The 22,073-nt window shown below is 43.3% G+C and overlaps 1 protein-coding gene across 1 annotated transcript; it reads left to right on the top strand.

Moving 5' to 3' along the window:
- Positions 1–998: 998 nt before the first annotated feature.
- UPP1 (uridine phosphorylase 1) lies at positions 999–20,234 on the top strand. The gene is made up of 8 exons (XM_090049687.1): positions 999–1,128; positions 4,168–4,235; positions 9,148–9,265; positions 10,385–10,543; positions 11,572–11,686; positions 14,483–14,692; positions 15,793–15,939; positions 19,772–20,234. Exons 2-8 carry the CDS (start codon positions 4,183–4,185, stop codon positions 19,909–19,911), a joined length of 942 nt encoding a protein of 313 aa, XP_089905813.1. The 5' UTR covers positions 999–1,128; positions 4,168–4,182; the 3' UTR covers positions 19,912–20,234.
- The last annotated feature ends 1,839 nt before the right edge of the window (positions 20,235–22,073 follow it).

Below are 22,073 nucleotides of genomic sequence, written 5' to 3'. Positions count from 1 at the left end.
GCCCAATATTAAGCTACTGCACAGCAGTGTCACTAAAATGGTGAGCACCAGTGCTACAGCACAGTTAGTGGGCATGTGTTTAGTACTTGATTAGACAAGTACAAAATTGAATATGCAGTCAGTATTGTACATTAATAAATGTGTAGGCATGCCCAGTTAAAACAAGCCCTTGGTTAATCTGTTCTATTTTTGCACTTTGTGTCTTGTTCCAAGCAAGAAATTGTGACCTGAGGCAAAGGCCTTTCAAGGATTTGAGCATGACATTGGCTTTCCTTCCTTGAGTGGTGAAGCAGCCCATTAAACGTTTGTTCTGCAAAGGGCTAGAGACTAAGTGTATGGTTCATGTGTCACGTAGCATGTAAGAATAAAAATGACCATCAGTGAGCTGTTGGAAGGAAGCCGTTTGGCAATAGTCTACTTCCCCTCCAGAACTCTGGGGGTCATCTGAGGAAACTAAACCATAGATCTTCACATGCAAGAGGCTCCTGGTTTCCAAACACCTCAGTCCTAACCTCGGATATCTGTAAAAGACTATTAGTGGTAACTGCTTTGCTTGGTGGCTGAAAGGATCTTATGCATCATAAGGAAGCTGAGTAAGAAGGAAGGAAAAAGCAGAGATAGCCAGCAACAACTGGAATGTTTCCCCCTCACACATTTTCCTGCCAAACCAAACAGCTCCTGAAAGGGGCAAAATCCGCAGTAGTGTGCAGGGCAAAACCCATGCTAATATGCTACGTTACCGCACAATTGTATTAGGTTACTGCACAGTTAGCGTCACTAAAAAGCTGACTAGTGTTACTGTGCACTAGCACTAGAAACCTAATGCACCAGAACTATGGCACATTACCAAAGGTGCAGACCAGAGCGTCCCAAACTTTTCCTCGGCATGACACTATGGCCTTAGCCCACAGCCGCTAATGTGGTGGGGCTGCCGGCCCGGCCCGGCAGGTGCGGGGGGTAGCGCCAGGCGCCGCGCTCATGCGCGCTGGGCGGCGGCGGCGATGCTGTGGCAGTGACCCGGTGCGTGCGCACCTGCCGGCCCCGCCCGGCTTCCCGCGGGGCTGCGGCTGCCACTGTCGCCCGGGCCGCGAAGGAGGTGCCGCTGCCCAGCTGAGCTCCGTGCTGCAGGTAGGTGGCGGCGGGGAGGGAGGTTATCCCGCCCATCGCGGCCCGCTGCAGCTGCCCGGCTGGGACCAGACCCCCGGGCTGGGCGGGATGCACGTGGGGCTCGTGCTGCTGCGGCTCGCTGCCCCCTGAGCCCCCTCCCCGTGCCGTGGGTCTCTGCCAGCGCTGCTCCGCCGGCCTGTCCTCGGCCCCGGGCTGTCCGGGCACCCAGGCCTGTGCCCGCGCCGCCTCTCCGGGCGGCTGCAAAGTTTTGCCCGGGGAGCTCATGGCTGCTTGCCCCTGCCACCCTCTCTACCCCTTTCTGCTACATTTCAGGGTGTTTTTAAAGCCTTTCCAGAGGAGTTGGGTGTTGGCACCCCCAAGACTGGGGACTTTGCCTGGGCTGTGCCAATGCTCCTGCAAAGCCAGAGGTTCCTGGCTACAGCATCTTGTCCCTCCACTCGGATTTAGGGTCCGGAAGGAATTTTACCTCATGGACAGATTGGTATGGACAGTGGCGGGGGGGAGGAGGAGGTTGCCTTTGTCTGTGGTCAGGGCTATAACCCCGTCCCTGAGATCTCTTGAGCGTATATTGTCAATATTTCATAGGTGCGGGATGTTGGTTCCCTGCTTTACTGGTGGCAGGTTAGGGTAGGGGTAGGCAACGTTTTTTGGTCAGAGTGCTGAAAAAACCACAATGTCTACCTTGGAAGGTGCCGGAGTGCCAACATGCTGGAGCCCAGAGCAGCTGTTGTAGCCTCCCAGCTGCAGCCAGCCCACAGAGCCCAGTTTGCTTGCAGCAGGGCTTGCAACCTCCCAGCCACCTGCTGGGAGCAGCCTGGGCTCTGTGGCTAGCAGCAGCTGCTTAGAGCTTGGGCATGCCAAGCAAAATGGCCTCGCATGCTGTGCTCGGGACGCGTGCCTGGGGTTGCTGACCCCTGGGTTAAGGTGTTAGGTCTGTGTCAGGGTTGACAGTAGTTTTCTGTAGAGTTTGGATTATGGTTGTATGGGATGGTTTGGATAGAGATGATTCTGCCTTTGGACTAGATGACCTCTGGAGGCCCCTTCCAGCTCTGCTTCTCTATGAATCTGTGACTGGTTAACTGAGAGGCAAGAATTTCTTAGGGTGATCTCCCTTATTGGACTAAATATGTCGTAGAGACAATGTTAGATAAGCTTTTGAATGCAAGTAGTTCAAAAGCTGATTTAATGATTTAACATTATCTCAACTACATACCTAGTCCAATAAAAGATATCACCCTAATAAACCCTTGCCTCTGATTCATTATCTGAGGGGCAAGGTTGTCTTAGGGCAATATCTCTTATTAGACTAAATATGTAGTTGAGATAATGTTAGACCAGCTTTCGAATGAAAGATATTCAAATGTAAGACGTTCAAAAGCTGGTCTAACATTACCTCAACTACATATTTAGTCCAGTAAAAGATATTGGCCTAAGAAACCCTTCTGTCTCAAATAATGAATCATAGAGGCAAGGGTTTCTTAGGACAATCTTTTACTGGAAAAATATGTAGTTGAGATAATAATGTTAGACAAGTTTTCGAATGCTAGACGTTCAAAAGCCGATCTAACTATCTCAACTACATGTTTAATTTAATAACAGATCATCCTAAGAAATCCTTGCCTCATAATTTCTGGCATATCACTCTTCTACTTCATTATCTGAGGGCTGTCTTAAATTCATACAGGAAGTTGGTTATATTGTCTTGGTTTGTTCTGGTGATCAGAATTTCAGTTAGCTTCTTTTTAGTTACTGCATTCTGGTTTTGTGTGTTTGTATTATGCTATGCATCCAGGCTGTCATGCACCTTTGCTGATATAAGGTTTGGTCCCTTTAGTACAGGGGACCAAAGGGCCAGAATGAAAAAGGCATGACATGATTAATTTAATTTAATCATTTATTCTCTTATGCACTAATCAAACTGTGAAAAACTCCTCCCTCTGTCATTGTGGCTTTTGGTATGTAATAAAAACTTAACTATTAATCAAATACATTCCCATTGTAGGAGTTAGGAATTTCCCAATATAGGAAATAGTACGATTTCAGGGTTCTCATGTACTTGAAACAAGAATTGGCTGTTTAAAATATACTTATCCACATAGCAAAGTATGTGTTTTTCGCCTTTATCAGGTATTTGGACTACTGCTTGAGTATAAATAACTACATAGTATTTTCTATCACTAATAACAATTTTTTTACTTTTATATTTACTGCAATTTTTATTTAATACTAATAACATTTAATATTTATGCTTTATTTAAACCTGAGTTGCCCTAAATAAAGGAAAGAAATTTTCTGGTAAGTATCAGTGCATTTCCAGTACACAGAATGCAGTAAAAAAGGGAGTGTACATTGTACACTCCCTTTTGTTTATGTGCAGCAGTTCAAGCTTGTTTCTTCAGGTCTCTTCTGCTTCCTTCTCAGAATTGACTGCTTTGGTAATGCTGTTGCAAAATTTCACTCTTCCCTTGAATTCCTTTCTTAAGCATGGGTATCTTTTTAAGGAAAGCTATTACTAACTCAACAGGATGTATGTGTCATAAGTTTTTAGGGAGGGAAGGGAAATTGAACAATAACGCAAAACTTCCTTTACAGGTATTGTTAATATGCTAACTTTTGTGGTTTGTCTTATTCATTATGCAGAATATATGTAAATCAGAATTGACAACACTGATAGCTGCTTCTCTGCATTTTCTATGTTGTATTACAGTGCTGATTCATGGGCAGCAATTGTAAATCTGTCCACATTAATTTATGACAAATTTTTTAAATGTCTATTTAAAAAAAATAATCAGATGGATAAATGTCTGTGTGGTTGAACTATTTTGTAGGAGCTGGGTTCTTTAATATCTTTACGGTAAATGTTTTTATTTGACTTTTTGCTGTTAACCTTAATACCTGTATAGTCTAGATGCCTTATCTATGTTACAATTAATGAAATTTAAATTAAAAAATGGGATGGCTGCTTTTGCAGAATCAGGGTCTTATTCTGTAATGGAACATACAAAACTAAAATTGCTTTATATTGTTTTCTTTCTCAAGGTCTAACTATACAGAATGGCTCCTGGACTGTCAGATGAAAAAAAGGCTGAGGATGAACAGTCTTCCAAGTAAGGACCAAAAACAAATTCATTATCTAGTTTGAGTTTACTTAACTACTCTGAAAGCTCTAACACATTCATTACACACTTTTCTTTTTTTAAAGGTAAATGCCTACAGGCTAAATGTAGACTTTCTGCAGGTCTATGCTTAACATATTTGATGAAGTAATTATGTTGGTTATTGTCAATGCTACTTTTGTTGGGTTTTTTTGTTTTTGTTTTTTTTACATTTCTTTACTAGCAAAAGCGTAAATGTAGGTGTAGTTATACTGACATTTCAAGGAATTGAAATAAGATTTACAAACAGTCTTTGCTTTATAAGGAGCATCAGCTAATTATCTTGAGTGATATTCCATGCCAGTGAATCTTTTCTGGTGTAGGCTAATCAGTGGGTGAAATTTTGGCTTCAGTGGATTCAAGAGGATCTTTACAACTGACTTAAATAGAGCCAATTGTAACCACATCTTTTTTTGAAGAGGGGATTTTGAACAAATATTTCAGTTTTACTGCAAATTAATCTCAGTGTAAGAAAACAAAACTTAAGCCAAGGATGAATGATTGGTGTTCAAATACTTCTGTTTTCTCTATCTAGCACCTGAAATACACTAAGCATTGTATATAGATGCAAGAGGATAAGTTCTGTAGTTTAATATTCACTTGCAGTGTATTACAGTCTATTTACTTGTGTCTTAGCTTAATTCGTGTAACTGAAAAAAGAGCTGGTATCTTATAGAAGTGAATGGTTTTCTGCTTGTGCAAAAAAAAGGTAAAATGCTTCTAAATCAAATCCTACTTGAATTTTATAACTTCTTATATGTATCCCCAGAGCCAAATATTTGGTCTGTGTTATTGGTCTGTTACAGAAAGTCAGGGAGCCCCGGATCATCTAGCAGGAATAATTTTGAGCTGTGTGAAGAATTAAAATCAGACTGAGAGTGCTGATTTTCCATAGCCACGCTCTGCACGGTTCTCTGGCCTTTGGAAAGATCAAACCACTCATCATTTCATTAGGATGTGACTGGGTTTTCCCATTGCTCTTGTCTGCAAGTTCCTTAGTCGATGTCTTGGAACTACTCCCTCTTTGCAATAACTGCCCTGATGGGATGAATTCTAGGAAACTGATTCTCTCATTCTTTGCCTTTTCTTCCCTTTCTGTTCTTTTTCACATTCTTTATTTTCTCTCAGTGCATCTGATTTTCTCTTCTTACGCATTGCCTCTCTCTTCTTTCCAGTTACCTTTCCCCTTGCTACCTCTGTTGTTACTGAATGATTATAAACTTTTTTCCTAGTAGGATTTATTTTCAGTAAGCATCTGAAGCCAGCCTAGTATAATTTCAGAGAATAATGGTCCTTTCCCTCTCTCCCACATCTGATAGTCTGACTCCAGTGCCAGACATTTATGGGGTGGTGTAGGCCATTAACCCTGCCCCCAAAGAGCGTAAGAGGGAGGGGTGTTTTGATGGCTGCGTTTGTATATTAACATTGCTGCAGATTGTACATTCCCCACACAGTGAAAAGGTGCAGTCTCCCAACCCTCTCCCATCATGGATCACTGCTCAGTTTCCTCTGCTCTAATATTTAATTATGATAGGCAAGTCTGTTATTAAGCTTGCCTGACATTCTGTACTATAAGACCCTGTTTTTCAGTTGCTTATAGCTGCCAAGGTGAAACACTTTGCTCTGAAATTTTCCTTGCCAGGTGTCTACTTCAGGCTATATTTTTCTGGAAAATTTTATCCAAAAGAGTTCAGAGATTTACAAAAAACAAAGCTAGGATAAACTATATTTTAAGAAAAGACTTTTAAAAAGTCTGGCATTGTTGTCAGAGATCGGCCTTTTGCTGGTCCCTTGTCTAAATCTGTCCGTGTCTTAAACCTTTGCTGTTTACAAAGATTGCAGTTTGTGTGTGCTCAGTAGAGATTTTGCCACTAAGTTCTGTAAAGATTCTGTTCTCACGGAGGTTGCTCCATACCCTCGCTGCTGGTAGTGCTGGCCAGTCTGTATGTGCCCTTTCCCCAGACAGTTGGGCAACTGAACTGCAAGTAGGAATTCCTTGCTTCCTCTTCTTTTGCAACTGGAGCTCAGGCAGTGAAGAGGAAGAAATCATCTGAGCTAAAAGTAGAGCAGAACAAAGAAGAGGGGAGTGTAAGGAGTAGATTGGGGTAAAGGTTGTGGTAAGGCTGGGATGAGTGGGGAAAGAAAAACTGGAACTAAGAATTGTGGAGGAAACTTGGAGACTATAGAGATAATGGTTTGATTGGTTGAGCAAGGAGCTGCCAGGCAGGGGGACCAGTTCATCTGAAGAGATGAGGTGGAAGACAGTGAGTGGCTAGTGACATGGGTAGATCCAGAATTTTGAAACAGCAGGGTGCAGATGGTATGGTGGATTACTACGTATAACACGGGACATATTTTTCTGTAGTTAAAAAGAAACTAGAAGCTTTACTGATATGTTAGGGGCCTAGGGTTATACTAGTCAGTTTATGATAGAAGCAAAAACAAATATATCTATGTTGGAATGTGCATTAATTTGCTCTACCATATATCATTTATAGAAAAAAACAACAAACTAGTCAAAAGTAATCAAAATATGTTATTTTGTTAGTCCTGTAGCCATTACAATGAAATGTATGTCTCTCTTTCAGATTCTTGAAGCACAATTTAATCTTGAACATTTTGACTGTGCTTGACAATGCTTCACTGAAAGTTATTTCCACATCTTAGTTAATGTTTTTAGCTAGTTAAAGAACAGTCTTCAGGGGTGTGAAATTTGGAACTACAATTATCAGGAACAGCTCACAGACAACAATATTTTAGAAGAAAGGGGAGCTTTATTAGTGCAACATCAAGACCATTTAAAAAAAGAGGGGGCCATTATCACCTGTGGAAGGAAGAGTTTGGGAAGAGTAAGGTAGATTTGCCATAAAGTCAGTTAACTTCCTCCCTGCTACTTGAATAGAAATGTTGCTTCCACTTTCAGGCAGTTGGTTTTAAACTGTGGGTGAACCAGGAGTCAAAGGGGAAAGGGGTGCAACTGCAACCCTATATCTACCCTTCGCTGGAGGTGTATGAGATCTGGCCAGTAGAAGTATAGAGACACTGGAGGTGTACAACACCTGGCCACCTTGACCACTCACCAGGTTGCAGTCATGGGACTCAACTGCTGAATCCTAGGGTGTTTTAAGCCTCTGGAGTCTGGTGACCGTTCGGGCACTGCTTTTCAATTTGAGATCTCTAAATACAGTCCCCAACATCCAGGCTTTGCTTTTCAGACTCCATGAAGCCCTCCCCTAGAGTCTTCACAAAGGAGTGAACTTTCAGTTTAGCATGCAAGTCTTCAGGATATGTGACAGGACCAAAGAATCCCATGCAAATCCAGAGAGGTTTTGTTCAGGTTTTCTAAATATATTGGCTCTATTTTTGAGACAAAGTCCAAAAGTTACAGTTCATTTAGAAAATGGCAAACCTCCTAAAGGCAGTGCCCTGTATAATCTAGCTCTGACTTTCCTTGAGAGTCTTGCATGGGGCAGGCATATCTTAGGAAGATAGGATTCGTCCTGCCTTATTATGCTTCTGCACGCAGGAGTGCTTCTTTAGGTTTTTTGAATGACTGAGACGTTCTTTGGACTGAGGTCAGGTGCCCAAGAGTGGTCTAGGATTCTTCTACTGGTAGGCTTTTGTACTGGGGAGTGTCCCAGCCTATCTCATCTTCCTCAGCCTCAGTTTGTGCCTAGTAAAAATGCATCCCCTGCTACAAAAGCATGTTCTAGTACTTTCCCTCCTACCCAGAGCTTCTTGTGTTTCTCTCCCCTTATCTTGCCCAGAGTAGTATGCCCCATCCTTCATGTCTTCCTCCCAGTAGAGCAACTCCTCTCCTTTTATAATGTGCATTCCGCTTTTAAGGACAGTCTCTGATCAGCTCCAACAGGTGATAATAGGTCAGCACTACATCACTTTTCTGTCCATTTCTGTGTCTCAAACCAGTTCTCTAGGGTTGGAGATAGCATATTGCACAGGATGTTTGCAATTGAATGGCAGAGCATTCAGCAGCTATTCCAACAGCCCTTGGGCTTGTAGGCCAAGTAGAAATAAGAAGGCAGCAGGAAAGTGAAGGCCTACCCTACCTGCAAAATGAAGCTTGCAGTCATGATTGTGGGTAGAATCCGTTAGCTGTTTCGAGATTGTCTGAGTTATTAAGAAGGGACGCTGATATCAGATGAGGGGCAGAGGAAGGGTAGTGTGGGACTGGAATCAGGAGAGAGGAAAAATGGGGGTTTAGGGGCTGTGAGACAGAGCTTATAAGGATTTGGGCTATGGGAAGAAAACTAGTATTTATTTGGGTGAGAGGACTGAGAAGAGGGAGTTGTATATGGGACTGGGTAGGCAAGAAGGCTAAGAAAGTGGAGGAAGTATAGAACTGGCTTGACAGGGACAGAATACATGAGGAGAATGGGGCTGAGAAAGGTGCAGCAGCCACAGAAGACAAGACTAGGATAGGGCTGAAGGGCACAAGATTTGGGAGAAACAAAAATGTCCCCAGGAACCAAGCTTCCCACAGAGCCCAGGATGGAACCCATGGTTCTTGCCCACATGGTTCTGTCATAGCACGTATCTGTGAAAAACAAGCAAAACGCAACTCAAGCAGTGTTGTTGCCCTAGAAGATGACAACTTATTAGTGCTTCACAACCCTGAGGAGCATTGTCTTGTCTAACAAGTGATACTAGGCCCTGTGGGAAAAATAATACATGATTAAAGACCCAGTGAATGCAGTCATGCAACAGAATGGAATAAAAATAGCACAAACAGCTTTAATTTTGATTATACCCCAACATCTAGTGCTTGTCTTTGCATACCTGGGGACCTTTTAAAGTAGGATATTGTGTGTAACTTATATTTTCCACTGTTCTGCTGTCATGACAGAAAGAATCTCATTCATCTCTGCAACCCTCACCTTCAGCAAATGAAAGAAGATGTCCTGTACCATTTTGCTCTTGGGACTGGTACCCAGGATTTTCCTGCCATGTTTGGAGATGTGAAGGTAAGATACTTGATTTAATTTTAAAAGCTGAAACATTTAATCAGAAAGGAAAAAATTAAACTACGCCTGAGATTAAATTAAATACAGCAGTTTAAATCGGTCTGGGAAAGGCCTGGAGAGAAGATATGGCCTTCCCAGTGGGAACAGTGTTTTCATCTTCAGATGGTTTTATGGCTTAGCAAAGCTGACTGCTTTTTTCTGTATTGGTCCAAATAGTGACTCCTCTCTCATTTCCTCTGAAGTCAATAACAAACTTCCACCTGTTTTTGAGTGAATGCAGGACCAAGGCTGAAGTCCCAGAGATGTATCAGGATCGGGACTGAGTGTGTTTTCAGCCTTTGGAGCATCTTCTGCATGTTGATGACATGAGCATGTCAGTCTGGTTTTGTAGCAGCTGTGGCAGTTCTTTCTCCTAAGTCAAAATGCGGGGAATTGTTCCCTTCATTCCAAACCAAGAACAAGACCTGAAATACCACCTTGAACCCACAGAGAGAGAGAGAGCCTCAACAGCAAACTCTGCTATGAGATTTCACATCGTCTTTTAGGACACAGCATTGCTGGCAGTTGCTCTGTGCCCTGGAAATGGGTTCTGTGGGGATTAGGGGACAGAAATAAATCGCATTTAAGTTTGAGTTTGGCAGTGCTTTGTTTCCCTGTTAGGAAAGGGCACTCTCAGCCTCTGGTTCTTTCTTGGGTAGCCTCTCAGTCTGCCAGGATAGATATAAAGCCTTCCCTATTGACCTAGTCACAGCATTTCTCTTTGGTGCCTTTTTACATCTCCTACTTCACAGTAAAAATCCCTCTCTGGCTTGGAGAGGGAACATCATTTTAAATGTCTGTAAACAAGCTGCCCTAGTTCTGCAGCTTTTTAGTACACGAGTGCTGCAAGTAGCAAACAAGGCAATGATGAACAACTTCTTTGAAACTATTTTAAACCTGGCCTTTAGACATTTCTCATAATAGCTTCCTATAAAAATTGTAACAATGGAAAAAGCACAGTTAGGAACAGTTTTGATTTAACTTGAGCTTTTTCATCCTTACATGTATCTTTGCTGCTTCTTTGATGTTATACTGCATCATGTATGTTAGCTGTGTTTTGTTGAATGCTGTCCACACTAGTTTGTATGTGTTGGAGGAAGCCCTTCACGGATGAAAGCTTTTATCACCTACATAGCTGAAGAGCTTGGACTCAGGACCCCTGGCTATGACCATCCTAACATCTGTGCAGGGACTGACCGGTATGCCATGTACAAAGCAGGACCTGTCTTATCAGTTAGTGTAAGTATCAAACATTATGAGTGATGGTGGGAGAATGATATTTCCATTCTTCTTAAAAGAAGGCAGGCTTGGTTTTGGAAGAATAGAAGTGTTCCAATATGCAGTGTAACCCTTTTAATTGAAGTCATTTTTGTGGTATTGGGCATGAATGCATGTAGCCTCTGAAAGATCTACAGCCACATTCCTAGGTCTGTTTCAGAGGTGCAAAATCTCTGGCTCCATCTGGCTCAGTAAGGCCTTAGAGAAATCTTGCTTCCCTTTCCCTGTTACCCAAGGAAAATGGCTAGGTGATACTCAGCCCCCAGAGTCTCAGACATTCCAGAGAGAAAGGAGATGCAGCAGGGATGTCCCAATGATATAGTGACCCCTGGCTTCTGCAGTGTCCCCCTGCTGGACTTGAAATGGGAGAACAGATCTCTGTGGAGCAGTGGACAGATGTCTGTATCTCACCCAGGATAGATCCAGAGTTGGATATTGAAGAGTGCAAAGACAGTCTGTGTCACTTAATCATTGCGTGAAAGAAACCACACTATTTACCTGCCATGTCAGCCCCTGGTCTTATGAGTCTTCTGCTGTCTTCCCTTCCAACTATGACTTAAACTTAGTGTGTTACAAATTGAGGGAGATTCTGGCTTGCTGAACTTAGTGCTTTATACCACAAGCTCTGCCTTTTGTAAAGTTGTAGGACAGCTATAGTTGCCATCTTTCCAGATTGTTAGAAATTTGTGTAAGCATTATTCTTGAACTATATAGAAGCTTTGTGTAGGCATGTAACTGTGAAGAATTAGGGCAGGGATTTGGCATTTCAAAATGAACCTATCTGGACCTGATGTAGTGTCCACGGACATTGGGAGGTTACTTCATCTTTCCTGCAGTAGGCTTCCAGTCAGACCTGTAGGTTTGGTTTGTATGAAAACACTTTTGAATTAATTCTTCAAATAATAACAGGAAAGCAATATGCTCCAACTTCTTATTTTTCCACACCTGTTTATACGAACTCTCACCATAAATTTCTGCTTTTGTTTCAGCATGGTATGGGTATTCCCTCTATAGCAATCATGTTACATGAGCTGATCAAACTGTTGCATCATGCCAAGTGTTCCAATGTAACAGTTATTCGCATTGGCACTTCTGGTGGAATAGGTAATTTTCCTCTGGATTTCTTTCTTTTTAAATGAAAATATTCTGTACTTTAAGGTTTGTAGATATAATAATACCTCATTAAAATGTTTAACATTTATTTAGCTTTTAAAAGAGCTTTACAAATGAATTAATGCTCATCTTGGGAAAGTAAATATTATAGTCCGCACAGTATAGATAAAACTAGTGCTAAGAGTGACTTGCAAAGGATAAGAAATTGCACCCTTTTTTTTCCTTGTATATGATTGTGGCAGTGCACTTGTAGTGCCTGCCATGTTAAGGGCTGAGTCAGGCAGCCAGCAGGAGCCTGGTTGTGGTGGCCATTTTACAATACAGGCCAGCTATATAAACACAGCAGTTCACTGCTGGCAACCAGGCAGAGACATCGCTTGGCTGAACTGCTCCCTCCCTCTGTCTTGCCATTGAAATACCAGGACTCCTTACCTCCCTGGTGAAAGGTGGGTCAGGATGCCTCAATAACCACTAGCCCCCACAACACCATGGGTATAAGGGGGCCAGGGATGGGTGTGGCTACCTGAGCCCCCACAGGGGAATGTGACCCCAGAGGCCCCAGGGATGGGATAGATGTGTAGCCCCAGAGAGGTGGCGGTAGTGAGGGCCCTGATAAGGATTGAGTAGGGCTGTGGGATAGCCTGAAGAGCAGCACATGGGCCAACCCCCTAAGGAACAAGTGTTGGATATGAGAAGCCTGGTGAGGGGCTGGGTGGAGTTAGCTCTCCGTGTGGTGGATTGGCTGGCCATAACCCAGGTGAGGGTTGTGGGAGAGGCCCAACAGACTGCATGTCACCACCTGAGGTGTGATCCAGATAAAGCCCCAAGGCCTACAGAGCAAGAGAGAGGGAGGGAGCAGGGCAGAACAAGTTTTCCATGCAAGAGAGAGACCCTATGAGAGGGGGTGGAGTGCAAGAGGCCCTAGTGAGAGGAGGGTAGTATGAATGTGTGTATGAATGTGCGTATGAAGAGGACTGATGAAGGACTAAGTTGGCTTAGGTTTAGGCTGGGAGCATAGTGTCATCTTGGATGCCATCTGTGAGGCATGGGCCACTGGGTAGGGGAGGTTCAGAGTGGTGGATAGTGCCCCTGGAATTAGGGTATGTAATGGGAAGTCTCCCACATTTTCCACCAGTTATGGGAACAGCAAAGTCATGGCAGGCGAGACTGGGTGAACTGCCCCATACAGACAGGTAACCGGGCCAACTCGAGACTCGGCCCCAAGCTTGTCCCTGTCACGATGTATAAAGATATGAAGTTTTTCTTTTTCTCTTGTTTTTTTTCCCATTCTGCTTTTTCATTAACTGTTCTGTTTTTGTCTAGCCCACAGTTACTCTGAGTGGCTGGAAGTCTAGGAAAAGGGTCACAGAACAGTCGTAGAATCATAGGAAAATGAGGCTATAAAAAGCCTGGGAAGTCCTGGGTTTGGCAGGAAGTCAGAGCTGAGCAACTTGGAGGGATTCTGAATTATAATTTGTTTCTGTTCATCCCTGTTTAATTCCAATAACTAGTTGAGTTTTAGATCAGGGCAGACAGACACTTAATAATGGAGTATCCCGAGAAGTTATCCAGCCAAGTGTGGTAGTGCTATAATTAACATTCTTCTTTGTTCCAATACTAAGGAAAGAAGAAATGCAAGCTTTTTTTTTTCTTTTAGTGCATTATAATTAAGGGCTGAAGAACACAAATCCAAAACTAGAATAATTTTTAAGATTTGTACTCACAATTCAGATGCAATTTTCCATGGGGCTCTGCCTCCCCTACACCCCATCCACTCGCCAACCGGATGGGTGCCAACGGTGTGGTTTGATAATGCTTGATCGAACCTTGCTTGCCTAGGGGGAACCCGTGTCAGCGTGGGTCTTATTGGGACCTGTCAGGCTGCCCCGACGGGTAACCTTTCCGCTACAGAGACTGGCAAGCTGGACTCGAATCATCTGGCACCTGCTGTACCACCTCTGAGTACGGCGCTTCTTGTTTTGCTCCTATTCTTGTTTGTAAGAAAAAATAGACACTGGGGAGGAGAGGGGTATGAAGTTGCCTCCTTCCTTCCAGCCTGCTGCAGGGGGCTCAATTTTTTCCCCTGCTCTGCCTGCCGGCGTCAAGCTGGCTGTACTGCTCCTGCCTGCTCCAGGAGCCTCAGCATGTCTGGCACGCTCCACGCCAGTGTGCTCCCTCGCTCTTTCCACCCCTCGGGTTCCGGTGGGGCTTTTAAATCTTCCTGCAGCAGCCGTTCTGGCTGCCGCGATTGCCTTGGCTTTTTCCCACCCAGGGAACAGCTGATTAAACAGCTGGCGTAAAGCTGGTTCATGCGGCCATGGCCGTGGTTCCTGCTCCAGCTCTGGTGGGGAAACTTGTTTGGGGCCTGCGGGGACTGCCCTTTCTCTTTCAGGAGAGCTGTGGGGGCAACTCGCTGCCACAGGGAGATAGGACATGAGTGACTTTTCTTCTTGCTTACCAGTCTGAAATTGTCTTTGGTAGGTCAGATAATCAGGCTATTAGATTTTACTACATGGCACTTTTGCCTTTTTATCATTCTCTTTTTTAAATTGGTGATATGTTGCATCTTGCATGCTGACAAATTTTTAAAAGTACTTGTAATAATAACATGAATTCACTCATGTAGATTCCATACTTTTCCCATTGAATTCTGTAGGAGTAGGATTGAGCCCTAAAAATCTTGTTTATATCAGAGAAGGAGGTTGAACTGCTAATTACCTTATGTATATTATATTAATACATATATTTTACAGTAAAAAAAAGTTTTTTGTTTTTTTTTTAATGTAGGTCTGGATCCAGGCTCAGTGGTCATAACCAGGCAGGCTGTAGATGCCACCTTCAAGCCTCAGTTTGAACAGCTTATACTAGGAAAGAATGTAATTCGCAGTACAGACCTAGACGAGCAGCTAGCTAATGAACTGATGCAGTGCAGTAACGAGATAGCTCAGTTCAATGCAGTTATTGGAAATACTATGTGCACTTTGGATTTCTATGAAGGTAAGTCTCACCATAAACTAAGGAAAGAACATTAGTAAACAGCAACATATGAAAATCCAACTTTATTTTGGTATAAAGGCCCCAGTCCAACAAAGCACTTACATTCTCAACTTTTGAGATGAGCAAACCTGTTGACTCCAATGAAATGAATGACATTGCTTGGAGGAATATTTAGCCTGAAGGTCTACTAACAACATACAAGGCAAGTCCCAGGCAAAGCAGTGTTAGTTTGTGCCTTTCTTCAAGCACAGTTTGGAGGGATGGTGAAGTTATTGTTCATGTATTAGGGCTGAAAATCAGAGCAGCAGGTTTCCAGCTTGTGCCACAAAATGTATTACAGAAACTGAGTTTGGGTGTAAGCCCTTTCTTGTTTGTGAGTACAACTCCTGAAAACAGAAAGCTACAAGCTTGAGAACCAGGTTATATTTATCTTGGTTGCGTATAGCTTAGAATTGCTTGATAGAAGATATCTAATTTTACTGGTGTTGAAGCTCCAAGTGGCTGGTATAAGCCACTTCAGAAAACAGGCACCAGTATTACCTGGGTTTAAGAAATTCTTGATCCCTTATCTTAAAAAGTCTTGTATACAAAAGTGGCTTCAGTTGTTTCTCCTTTTAATATAATAAGGGAGTATCACAACAGCATTTATAAGTCTGGAGGGTTTTTTTTCTAGGGAACTGTTAAGCTCAAATGTACACAGTATCTCAAACCAGCTCAAAGTGAACATAACCTCAATTAAAATTCTTTCAATTAAAATTAATTAAAATCAATTAAAAGTCTATCACTTGGGAGATTGTCCTACATTTTCTTGTGTGTAGATGTGAGAATTTAGTTGATTTTTTTTTTCCCATTTCAAATTGTCTCCTAATTATGAATAAAAACGACTTCCACTAATATTAGTATCATATCTATTACTGTAAAGCTTGGGAGTTCCAGTCATGGACTGTGCTATCCACTGTCTTTCATGTGCAAAAGCCAAGCAACACAGAGATAAATTGAGATGGATGTATTAGAGTGTAACAGCCATGTGGCCCTTGCAGTCTGGAATTGTCCCTTGATTTCATCAATATGAAAAAAGTCTCTATGCATCTAATTGATAGGCCAAGCCCGTCTAGATGGTGCAATCTGCAGTTACACTGAAGAAGAGAAACTGCAGTATTTGAAGGAAGCATACGATGCTGGAGTTAGAAACATTGAGATGGAATCGTCAGTTTTTGCTGCTATGTGTAAGCTTAGTGGTATCAAAGGTAATTGATTACATGCCATTTTATTCAATTTTTTTTACAACAAAAATGACTAAACTAGTGAACTGAAAACAAACATTAAGTAAATTACAGTAGAAAATTATGATAACACTACCTCAGCAATTTATCGTTCATGTTAAATTCATTTTAGGATGCTTGCTAGAGCTATGCAATTACAGAATCATAGAAGTAGGGTCGGAAGGGACCTTGCAGATCTTCAAGTCTGACCCCCTGCCAGGGCAGGAGAAAAAACTGGGCTCAGATGACTCCAGCCCGGTAGGCATCAACCCTCTTCCTAAAGACCCCCAGGGCAGGAGCCAGCACCACTTCCCTTGGAAGTTGGTTCCAGATCCTAGCCACCCTGACTGTAAAGTAGTTCTTACAGATGTCTAATCTAAACCTACTCTCCAACATCTTATGGTCGTTATTCCTTGTTATGCCAGGGGGAGCTAGAGGAAACAAGGTCTCTTCCAAATCCTTCTGGTCCCCCCTAGTGAGTTTATAGGCTGTCACCAGGTCCCTCCTCAGCCTTCTCTTGTGAAGGCTGAACAGGTTCAGGTCTCTCATTGTAGGGTCTGCCCTGTTGTCCCTGGATCATGCGGGTGGCACTCCTCTGGACCCTCTCAGTGTTGTCCACATCCCTCCTGAAGTGTGGCGCACAGAACTGGACACAGTACTCCAGCTGTGGCCTGACCAGCGTCACATAGAGGGGGAGGATCACCTCCTTGGACCTGCTTGAGATGCAACTGTGACCTTGCATTGTCGGCCCATGTTCATCTTGGAGTCAGTAATGACTCCAAGATCCCTTTCTGCCTCCATACTCTCAAGAAGGGAGTTTCCCATCTTATAAGCATGTTGCTGGTTACTGCTGCCCAAGTGCAGCACCCTGCACTTGTCAGTATTGAAACACATCTTGTTTTTGTTAGGCCACCCCTGTAACTTATCCAGGTCTTGCTGCAGTCTTTCCCTCCCTACTGGCGTGCTCACCTCACCCTAAATTTTGGTATCATCAGCGAATTTAAACAGGTTGCTTTTCACTCCATTGTCCAAATCGCTGATAAAGAGATTGAACAGCGTGGGCCCAAGGACCGAGCCCTGGGGGACTCCACTGCCCACTTCCCCCCAGGTCGAATATGACCCATCCACCACTACCCTCTGAGTACGACCCTTCAGCCAATCTGCAATCCATCTGACTGTGTAGGCATCAGTGCCACAGTTGCCCAATTTTTTAATGAGGATGGGGTGGGAGACGTTGTCAAAGGCCTTGCTGAAGTCCAGAAAGAATACATCCACGGCGACACCTGCATCCAATGCTTTTGTGACCTGATCATAAAAGGCAAGTGGGTTGGTCTGACATGACCTGCCCCTAATGAAACTGTGCTGGTTGCCCTTGAGTATCACCCGTGAGGCCAGCCCATCACAGATGTGTGCCATGGTGATCTTCTCAAAGAGTTTCTCTAGGATTGAGGTAAGACTGACGGGCCTATAGTTGCCTGGGTTCTCTCTCCTCCCTTTTTTAAAGATGGGGACCACATTGGCTATCTTCCAATCATCTGGCACCTGGCCCGAGCACCATGAGCGCTTGTAAAGCTGTGCCAAGGGCCCTGCAATAATGTCTGCTAGCTCCCTCAACACCCTGGGGTGGAGAGCATCTGGACCCACTGATTTGAACACGTCCAGCCCCTCCAAAAGCTCTCTAACCTGAGGTCTGGAGGCGTTCCCCTTGAGTCCGTCTTGCATCACGGTGGGGAAGTCCCAGGCCCTGCACAAGAAAACGGAGGTGAAGAATTGGTTAAAGAGGTCTGCTTTCTCCTCTGGCGCAACCACCAGATTGGCCAGAGGATCTTGCAGGGGCTCCACATTTCCCGGTGCTTTCTTCATCCTCCCTATATATTTGAAAAAGGACTTTTTCTTATCTTTGATTTTGGATGCTTTGGCAGTCAGGCATTCCCATACAACCTTGGTGAGCCAGGGGGGCTTTTGGGCACTCCTGCCCCCCCTGCTTTTTGTTGGGAGGGTCACCCCTTGGGCCCTGAGTATTGTCTCCTTAAGGAACAACCACTCATCTTGGGCACTGAGCTCCCCTGCTCTCGAGAACCCCAGCACCTCTCCCACTAATTTCAACTCATTGAAGTTGGCCCTCTTGAAGTCTAGGGCTACCACCTTGCTGCAGGCCCTTCACACCCTGCACTGGATGGTGAATTCCAGCAAGTGATGATCACTATCACCCAGGTGGTCAAGAACCTGGAGGCCCCTTACCAGGTCATCGCCTATGGCCAGGATCATTAACTCTGGTGGGACTGTGCACCTCCTGAATTAAGTGGAGGTCTTGTATCTCGACCAGGAACCTCCTGGAACGGTCCGATCTGGCTGAAGGTCTTTGCAAACACCTTCACAGCTTTCATCCAGTAATAGCCTACAAGTATATCAGGGGAGTACCTCAGGGCCTGGGGGAACAACTATTCACCAAGGCTCCCCAGGGGAAAACTACAAATAATGGGCACAAGCTGACCAAAGATCACTTCAGACTAGATGTAAGAAAAAACTTATTACAAGTTGAGTGCCAAGGGTGTGTCTAAATGGCATAAATAGCCACCTAATTGTAGTTTTGGGCACTCACACAATTTGGGATTGTATTTTGCCTTGTGGTGAAATAGAATTACCCTGCATGTATACTTGCTCGGAGAGCAAATGACCTAGGTTCTAGGCCTCCTCATGGGTTTTTGATTTCACATCATCTTCCCAGCACAATGCACTAGCCACAGGCTTCTCTCTAGACTTGCTCTTAAAGCTGACCCATTTCAACTTGCATTAACTACACATTGGATAAAATGGATGGGGAGCAGTAGAGAATGTTCTGCCCCACGGGGAGCAAAGGTCCAGTGTAGGATCTAGGATTTTCTCTATCCAAGGCAACATCCATCTCACTGAGGCGCACCCTGTGGCTTGTACCCTTCCTCCAAATGTCACATATCTCCCTCTCTCGGCTGGCTGTCCAGAGGCCTAGCTTCAAGAGAAGGTTTGAAGTGGGGTCTGAGTCATGTTTAAACTTGGCTTGGCAGTTAGAGTACTTCCCTGTAAAGCAGGAGTTAGACATTCAAACAGCTTCTGGCTGGGTGGGGAACTAGATATTGGGTTTCCGCCTCCCATGTGCTGTAAACACTAGACTATTGGGCTAAATGGTAGGAAAGACTTTGCCCCACCTCCTTCTTGTGGTTTTTGCTCAACTAAAATTCAGTACTTACCTGGCCTTGTGTAGGAACCCAGCCAATCATGAGTTCTTGCATACCTGCTGAGGCACAGTGCAGCACTGCCAAACAATCTCATTAGGCACATACTTGCATGCCCAGAGCTAAACCTCAAAACTGTGAGCAAAAACTGTAGGTACAGGGCTGCATACATGCCATTTAGATGTGGAAAGGGGAAAAGGATTTAGCCGTTTAGCCAGGCAGGCTTCAAATGCCTACTGAAAAAGAAATCCTCTTTGGAAAAAGTTTATAATAATTCAGCAGCAACACTTTCAGAATGGGCCTCTGACTTATTAATATCCTGGTAGCTTTCAAAAGCAGTTAGTAAAGCGCGTGTGTGTGTGTGTGTGTGTGTGTACATATACATGTATGTATATATATAAAGCATGCTGGTCTAGTTATTTTAATGGGCGAGTTTGATTGTGAACTGATTGTACCCTCTGCTGGGTCATTGTTTCCCTGCTTATTTACTCTCCCTCTGTTTTGATGCCTTGGTTTGTTGTAGGAATAGAAGATGCCTTTATGTTTTTTCACTGTGAAATTAGTAACCTATCATTTCTAACTAATGCCATCTTTATCATCTCTAGCTGCTGTAGTGTGCGTCACACTGCTGAATCGATTTGAAGGGGATCAGATCAACACCCCTCATGATGTACTTGTGGAGTATCAGCAGAGACCACAGAAATTAGTGGGACACTTTATTAAGAAGTACCTTGGGAAGGTGTGAAGTACCTGCACCTCTGTTTGTTGTAAGCAGAAGGCCAGTCTTTCTCCATAAAAGTCTCTCTTGCTTCCAATAGCTTATATGCTACCAAATAGTATTCAGATGAATACTTTCTTTGCAGTATGCTTCAGTAAGAGAATAGGCTGAGTTATTTTAAATGAAGTTTTAGCTTATATATATTATAGGAGGCATAGGATATTTTTCACCTCTGTACCTTAAAATAGGCTAATTCTGTACAACAGGTCCTATGTTATATAAAAATAAGATTTTAATTTATTTATGCTGTAAGAAAAGATAAAGCATACTTCTTTAAAAGGACTTGCAAAGCCAAAAATTAAAATATATTTAAAAAAAATTGCTACATTCCTCGTTGTATCAAAATGTCATGCCAGCTCTTAAAATTGCCTTTTGTAACTTCACTTCATACAACTAAACTTGGGTAACCATGTCATCAAGAAGTCCTTAGTGTTTCGTCTGTGACAAGTCGGACACATCATTCTCATATTTTAATTATGGTTTGAGAAGCGAAAAAGCATGGACTGAATTGCCAAAGCTTTAAGGACCTGATTCTAAGCTGTTGTGAGAGCCCTCAGCTCTCAGGCAGTGATTTCGCAAAGCACTTAATTAAGTCCATGCCCTTCCAGCAAAGTACTTAAGCACATGGAGAACTGCAGAAAACTTGTAGCTGCAAGTTTGCATTTGATCCTTTGGTGTAACTTCTCTGGTGCATAGCGTTGCTGCCAGCAGGGTAGTGGTTTTTAAAATGCCATCTTTCACAATTTTGCCTCTGTTAATATAACAAACGTGTCATTATATACAGGGAAAAGCATTGCTTTCTGCAAAGAATGTTGCACCTGGGCTAGGAGTAATACTTAGGAGTCATGGATAAACATACCCTAAAACACAGCACTGATCTAGACCTGGCAAATTTCCTTGAGGAATACTGCAGTCATCAACACTCCGGGAACTGATTCAGGCTGTACCCAAAAGGGAGTGAAGAGTCACAGATGTATTCCCCATGAAAATGGGAAAAATGATGGAAGCAGTTTTGTAAAAAAGCTATCAGTAAAAGTGCCGAGGGTTAAGTCTTTTAGAAGACAGATAATGGGCTCTTAATCTCAAGCGCTAGGTAGATAAAAACTCTTGCTGGCCCTACCTGATCATGGGGAAGTATGTAGAAAAGGACATCTTTCCTCAGCAACCTTTTGCATTCAGGCAGCACTCTGGGAGACAAACAGGAAGAAATGTTACTTTTTATAAGAGACTGCACCCCAGAGAGGAAAGAAACCTGCAAGTAGCTGGGCATGTCTCCTCAGTATGGATATTTCCAGAGACAGAAGGGACAATGGGTTTACCAGGACAAAACTCAAAACAGTTTCTCCATGGTGTTGTGTAGATGAGGGTGAAAGGCAGTATTAAGTCAGCAGATGGCAGCAAGGGAAAAAAACAGACTGTATTTGGAAGTGAGAAGCACAGTCTGTTTACAGTCGGTATGGGGCAGTATTATACTGTGCAGTCTTAGTACAGGAGTTTAAGTCTGGTCTTGTGGAACAGGAAAAAGAGGAAAGAGTAGCAAGATTCTGGAGCTTGTTTTAGATACAGAAAATAGAAGATTACTTAAGGACTCTTAACAAATCCATCCATTTAGATTAAAAAGCTTATGTTAGCAATCACACAAAGCAGTCATCTCTATACAGCCTACCATGAGCAGTAAGAAAGCAGCTAGCTGCCACCCTCCTGCTGAAATGTAACTCAGACTTTGGCCTGGCTTAACCTAAGCTAAGGTTCCAGCCATCCTGGAATAGCATTTGCTTCCTACTATGATGTTGGAGAACAGCATTTCAGTCCCTGGGCTCACTTTCTTGAAAAGTTTAATCACTAAAACCCAATCTAGTGTGTTCATCCTGGCACTTCCTTTTTATATCTATATAGATTTTCTCTTTCTGAAAGCAATTTCTGTATCTAACTATCATGCAGAATATAGAAACTGCCAAGAAACTGCTCAGAAACAAACAAATCCAAAGTAGATCCCACAACAATTCATATAGTTAGCAATTTTCCACAGTTTAACGGGAAGCAGCAATGCAGACTTCCTTGCAGTGCTGTATTCCTAAAACCAGAGTGAGCATAAAATCTAATCCACACCCTACCTTCGTTCCTTCATC

This window comes from Crocodylus siamensis, chromosome 5, assembly GCF_052110815.1.
Source record: "Crocodylus siamensis isolate JL-2025a chromosome 5, ASM5211081v1, whole genome shotgun sequence".
Lineage (NCBI taxonomy): Eukaryota > Metazoa > Chordata > Crocodylia > Crocodylidae > Crocodylus > Crocodylus siamensis.
Note: the sequence above shows the minus strand (reverse complement) of the source record. Positions and strands in the feature narration are given on the sequence as shown.